The 6,000-nt window shown below is 29.8% G+C and overlaps 1 protein-coding gene, 1 long non-coding RNA gene and 1 pseudogene across 2 annotated transcripts in view; 2 read left to right on the top strand and 1 right to left on the bottom strand.

Moving 5' to 3' along the window:
- The window catches only part of LOC108751909 (BRCA2-interacting transcriptional repressor EMSY), a 7,991-nt gene extending 4,226 nt beyond the window's left edge, over nucleotides 1-3,765 (bottom strand). Inside the window, 3 exon segments of the mRNA XM_018492394.1 lie at nucleotides 69-270; nucleotides 478-652; nucleotides 3,590-3,765. Of these exon segments, the coding sequence (XP_018347896.1) occupies nucleotides 69-270; nucleotides 478-652; nucleotides 3,590-3,650 (438 nt within the window). The 5' untranslated portion in view covers nucleotides 3,651-3,765.
- On the top strand, nucleotides 1,772-2,714 carry LOC108751910. The gene is made up of 3 exons (XR_001939520.1): nucleotides 1,772-2,016; nucleotides 2,097-2,249; nucleotides 2,319-2,714. It is a non-coding gene; the product is annotated as an uncharacterized LOC108751910 (long non-coding RNA).
- A 972-nt stretch (nucleotides 3,766-4,737) lies between the features above and the next one.
- LOC108751883 lies at nucleotides 4,738-5,995 on the top strand (annotated as a pseudogene).
- The last annotated feature ends 5 nt before the right edge of the window (nucleotides 5,996-6,000 follow it).

The following is a 6,000-nucleotide window of genomic DNA, read 5'->3' as shown; positions in this document are numbered from 1 at the left end:
ATATATATATATATATATAATTAACTTAATTAATATAACTTAAATATAAATATGCAAGTCATTGTTATAATTATCATTTAACCTGTTGAATTTTCAGATTGTCTAACAATATTACACCTATCAGGTTTCTTATTGTTTGCAATCGTAGTGGTAAGGGACAGGCTATTTGCTAATGTCGTAAATGCAGATCGTGCTTTCAATCTTGGCAAAAGAGGAATAGATCGACGACCTTCAAGAGTCCAATCTATACCAGTATTTGGACCATTAAGTCTGGATAACAATAAATTCACATTATTTTAACGAATAAGTCTTTTTGTTCTTTCAATCTTTTACAATGTATTTGACAGTGATATAAAAAAAATTTCATTTTATAAATAATTTCATTAAATCTCATATATATAACATTTTTATATATTAAACAATATCTCTTTATTTTCCTGTAAACTTCTTAAGTTTACTATCATATAGAATACATACTGTTCTGCAATTGTTGCAAGTTTCTCGTCGTTCACAGCTCTTCGTATTTCAGCACGGTGTCGTTCATTGGAGATATGTAATACTTTAGCAAGTTCTTGCAATAATTTCTGTTTTTCGTTGGTGAAAGGACCTTGAGCACGTAGAACAGAAACCATACTTCCATAAGCATCTAATTCTGTAACATAAAAAGATTTTATGTCAGAACATCATATAAAAATTAATTATGACATGTTCAAATGTTACTAATTTTATAAAATGTATTTATCTAAATCTAAAATTTGTATTAATTCTATAATGGTAAAGGAGATCGGATACGATCCACGGTTTCGTTTATTTTACATAATGACTAGATATTTTCGGATCCAAAGCGGGACAACTTTATATAATGAAGAGGAGAATGTATGGATGCAAAAATCAATAAAATAATAGGAATTTATTTTTAAAATAATTTATATTTATCATATTTTTCTCGGCGAAACAATATCGCTTTGAAAGTACGATACTAGTAATATTAATTTTACAGCCCATGCGCTATTATATATATTTATTTCTTTTTATCCATTTTATTATTAATTAATACTAATATTAGATAAAAAATAAATATTATTTTGTAATATTCTATGTGATATATTTCAGAATATACAATTTTGTATTACGTAATTGCATTCATAATTTTTTGTGCATTAAAGAAAAATATTGTATATTATAAATATATTTTTTATACAATATTTTATAGAATAGTATATTAAATGTGTAAAAGTTTTAGTCTTTTTTTAGCCCTCTGGTATAATTATTTAAATTTTAAGTTTCCAGTTTTTTTGCATCTTTGAAGAGTTGTTATCAAAATTTATGAAATATTATGTCATAATTTAATAATATATTAATTTAATAACATAAGGGCAAAACTGAACAGCTATGCCAAAAAGGCCTTTCTGAATATTTGATAGAACATGAATGGTATATTATTTTACAATCTTCACCAATCAAGTGAAACAATTGTTACCAAATGCTGTAGTGGTAAGATCAATTTTTAAGCTATCCAGAAAAATATAGTTGGATATTAGATTCAACCCAATATTGTTTTATTTATTTTTCATCTAATCATGGCTGCATTCTGTTATTCACTGCCATTGAAAAGTTCGAAATCTATAATTTATATTACCTATGCTATAAATTTCTAGTACTCGTAGTAAACAATGGAACGCAGCCCATATAATAAAATAAATAATAAAATTTAAAAAATTATCAAAAATATTATGAAGAAATAAATAAATAAATATATATAATGAAACTTTTCTCTGTGTTAAAGGCATGAATGCTGTAAAATTAACAACTAAACGTTACGCTTTCAAAACGATTGTTTCACTGAGAAAAATGTCAAAATAAAAATAATTTTTAGTTGAATCATTTGGTCGATGAAATTGAAAAGGAAAGATCATTTGGCAACGGAAACTGATTCATTTACTGAGAAACCGAAAGGTCATTTTGCTGCACGACAACGCTACATGTTGTTTTTTGTACTCACAAGGAAAGATTCAGGTATCATGCGGATTTTTGAAAATTTGACATTAAAATATAAAGTTTAACATTAATTTGTAAAAATAATATGTAACATTCAGGTACCAATAAGTCAAAGGAGTTACCAAATTTTAAAGTTTGGAATAACCACACATGTAACGGAGCAAATGGCCGAGGATGGACTGTGGCATCTAGTCATAGCGCCTATTGTGAGCTCAAAAATATTGAAAACTCACTTTGATTCCCTCACAAATGTTTGTGAATTACATTAAATATTTTTAACATGCATTATACTATATATTTACACTATAATATATTTTCAGCTTGATAAAATCCGAGAGGATATCTAGTTCCCTTGTTAGAAATTATGATTACATATTCGCCGAGATTCAGCCATTTTTCTGATATCCATAACACGTGCAATAATTTCGAACTTTAAAACTTTATAATTTTAATCTTTTAGCCCTAAGCCCAACAGCACTTGAATATTATACATATTATTTTTACAAACTCTATCTGAATATTAAACTATATAGCTTAATATCAAACTTTCCAAAATTCACATAATACATACCTGTGAGAGCTCTCCTTATCAGCATATAATTTTTAACTTGGACCAAAAAGTTCTCTTGCATGCAATATATTCATCCGCCTTCGAATTACTTATTCCAATCAACACAGCATTCTTCAGATGGACAGCACTTTCAAGATATAGCTGATTACGAGATACAAAAGTGGATCATTTTTATGTCTCTTTTTGCGAAAAATCCAAAATTTACAAGAGATGTTAAAAAGTCACAAAAAGTGTGTCATACGAATAAATTGATGACTGAATATCATGAAATATTATTGCATACATTATGTACTAAAAAAAAGTAAAAAAAAAATTAAAACATAAAATATACAAAATACTAAAAGCATATATATTACTAAATATATCTCTATCTTTATTCATATTAAAATATTTGTATAAATTGTCCATGTGTAATAGAGATAATTAAAAAACTTTTTTTTTACTTATACACATGACTATCTTCTTACGTATACACAAGGCATGAGCTTAAAATAAAAACTATATATGCTATAATTTACCATTAAACGTGCTGTCTAATTCCACGCATTATCTAGAGAAGACAAAGGTCGTTTTCTAATATTAACATAAAATAATAGCCGCAGCGTCCAGACTCTGCCAGCATTGCCAGAAGAATGCCAGACGTTGGGCTTATGTCTTCCAATGTTGTATTTCATATTAAATAAGCTGTCAACTTATCCATTCGACATGAAGATCAACTGCTGTGTTTAATAAGTAAATACAAGACGAAAATTATGCTTCTATGCCAAGCCATGTCCGCTGTTGCTGAACGCTTCATTGGCTCTCTGAAATTTTTGATGGACTCAGTTTTTCGTCCAGTGAGAAACGCGCAACGTGAGAATCATGATTTCACGTAACGCCGTCGCTGCAACAGAAGAACGCAGCCTCGCATTCACGATATAATTTTTTACGAACAGCATGAGTTGGAATGCAATCGAAAGGCAGCACATCGATGAGGTTCGTTCGTTAAACGAGGCTATTATTCAGCCCACATAACCTTACCGAGGCATCGTAGGCACTTCCTGCACTCGTCGCGAGTCATCTCCGATCGCATCGGCCACATGATTCCACGACTCTTCTACAGTCGGGTCCGAAACAGTCAGAGTCACACGAATAAACCAACGAAATCAACGCGCGTCTGCCGAAGCATTTTCGAAGCCTCCGTCAGTATCCGTTGACAGTCGTGCGAGTCGTGAAATTGTCTATTACTAGTAATATTTTATTACCATTATATAGAAAAGATCCCTAAATCCATGTTAATCGAGCGCCGTAAAGTTGGCAACTTCGATAATGGCGACGTCGCATGTGTCGATGAGTTGATTAAAAAAGTGAAGCCCGAACTCCGATGAGATCGTTATTTTACCGATAAAATGCGACACATCGATATATATTTTTCTTGTTATTAACAAATTTTATCATGCGTCGAATTAGCAAACAGCGATTTTATTTAATGTGTTTTATGAATGGAATCGATTAGAAATCATTTGGGGAAGATGTCTTCTGATCTGTTTTCTGTTCCTGCACTAAACTGTTCTAGAACTTTCTTTCTCGCTTTAAACAAATATCAAACTGTAGCGGATTGAACGTATATCTATCTCACTTTAAGTTCCAAAAGTGTACACTAGTTCAGTCACAGAAAACAGACCTCATTGCGTTCAGCGAACTCAAGTTGAGTGAAGCGCTTGCTGCTATTGATATATTCTTCTAGATTTAAAATGCTGATTGGATGATCTAAAAGAATACACCAATAACAACTCACTCAACTGTTGAATCCGCCGAACCCATTGTTATTTTTATTTGAGAAAAGTCACTATTTTGTAATTCAATAGATTTAGACATATTGTGAAAACGAACAAAGTCAGGGTGTAATAGGTGTAGTAGGTACAGTCACCGACAAGATACTATGGGTGCTTTCCAATTGCTTAAGACATCTTGATCTAGTGTGAATCCAGCATATGAGTTCAGCTTTGACGCTCGATGTCACGTGATCAAAATTGATGCTTGGTATTCGTCAATTTTGATCACGTGACCTGTTTTGACATTGAAAATGAGCGTCGACATTTGCATGAAAAAACAGCCTTATGTTCTAGAAAGCAACCAATGTATTCACTCACTCAACTGTTGAGTTCGTTGAACACATCTATGAAATTGTACCTATACGCATCGTCGGGTACATACATATGTACGATGTAGTCTGTACTGTTTATAGCCTGTACTAATAGTATTAATAATGGTTGGGTGTGCAGCCCCTTTTGTAATAATTCAGCAGCTAAAGGCTACATAATGAAAACATTTTCTCGAAATGCTGAACGTCGTGCTTTATGGGCAAAAAATGTTAGTGAAAGATGTTGGGGAAATGGTGTAAAAAAATTGGATGCCTGCAACGAATTCTTTTCTCTGCGAGGTTAAATAATATTTGCATAAATTTATTATTAAAAAATTAATAAAATATGTTTCATTAAAAATACAACTATTATAAACTTTTTTTTCATTTTTATATGTAATTAGTATACTAATTGTATGTCTCAAATATTAAATTAGTAATTCAAAGATGTTAAAATTATTAAGGCTTAAAATCTTTTAAATATTATTCAGGATTATGATCTTGGCAATGTGTCAAGATTAAAGTAATTAACCCTAAACGATTTTACCAAATTATTTCAATAATTCTTTGGCTTTCTAAGTTTTCTTTATTTTCTTCATAACAAAATAATTATTGAATAAATTAATCTTTTTTTTTATTGTACACATAGGTACATTTTGCACCAGATATGTGAGAACCAAGAACTGATGTACGAAAATTGAAATCAAATGCATATCCCACAATATTTGGATATTTTCTGAAAAAAAAACCAGTGGAAAATAATGCTAAACAAGTATTAACAGAAAATAATCAAATAAATAATAAGACAGATTCTAATAAATCATATCAACCTATCAACATTCAGTTAAATGAATCTATTGCTTATATTCAAAAGCAGGAATGTCAGCTTAATATTAAAATAATAAAACTTCCAAAAAGATAACATTTAGATATATTTAAGATTGTAAAACGAATTTTTTAGGTGATTAATAATGTATCTAAATGTAATACATCAGCAATATATTCAGCTTCATATACAACTAAATTTACTGAATCAAATCAATCTATTGATAACATTCAATTGAAACAATCCATTAGTGATATTGAAAAGCAAGAATGTCAGGTAAGATTGAAATAATAACATTTACTAAAAGATAACATACCTGAATATATTAAAAATTCTGAAATAAATTTTATAGGTAATTGATGATACATTTGAGACTAATACATCAATAATATGTCTAGATAAATGTTCAGATAAATGTAATGAAAGAGAAGAGCGATATAAAAAATTAGAAAATGTTAACCGAAAACTACGACTCAACATAAT

This window comes from Trachymyrmex septentrionalis, unplaced genomic scaffold (assembly GCF_001594115.1).
Source record: "Trachymyrmex septentrionalis isolate Tsep2-gDNA-1 unplaced genomic scaffold, Tsep1.0 scaffold53, whole genome shotgun sequence".
In the NCBI taxonomy this organism is placed as follows: domain Eukaryota; kingdom Metazoa; phylum Arthropoda; class Insecta; order Hymenoptera; family Formicidae; genus Trachymyrmex; species Trachymyrmex septentrionalis.
Note: the sequence above shows the minus strand (reverse complement) of the source record. Positions and strands in the feature narration are given on the sequence as shown.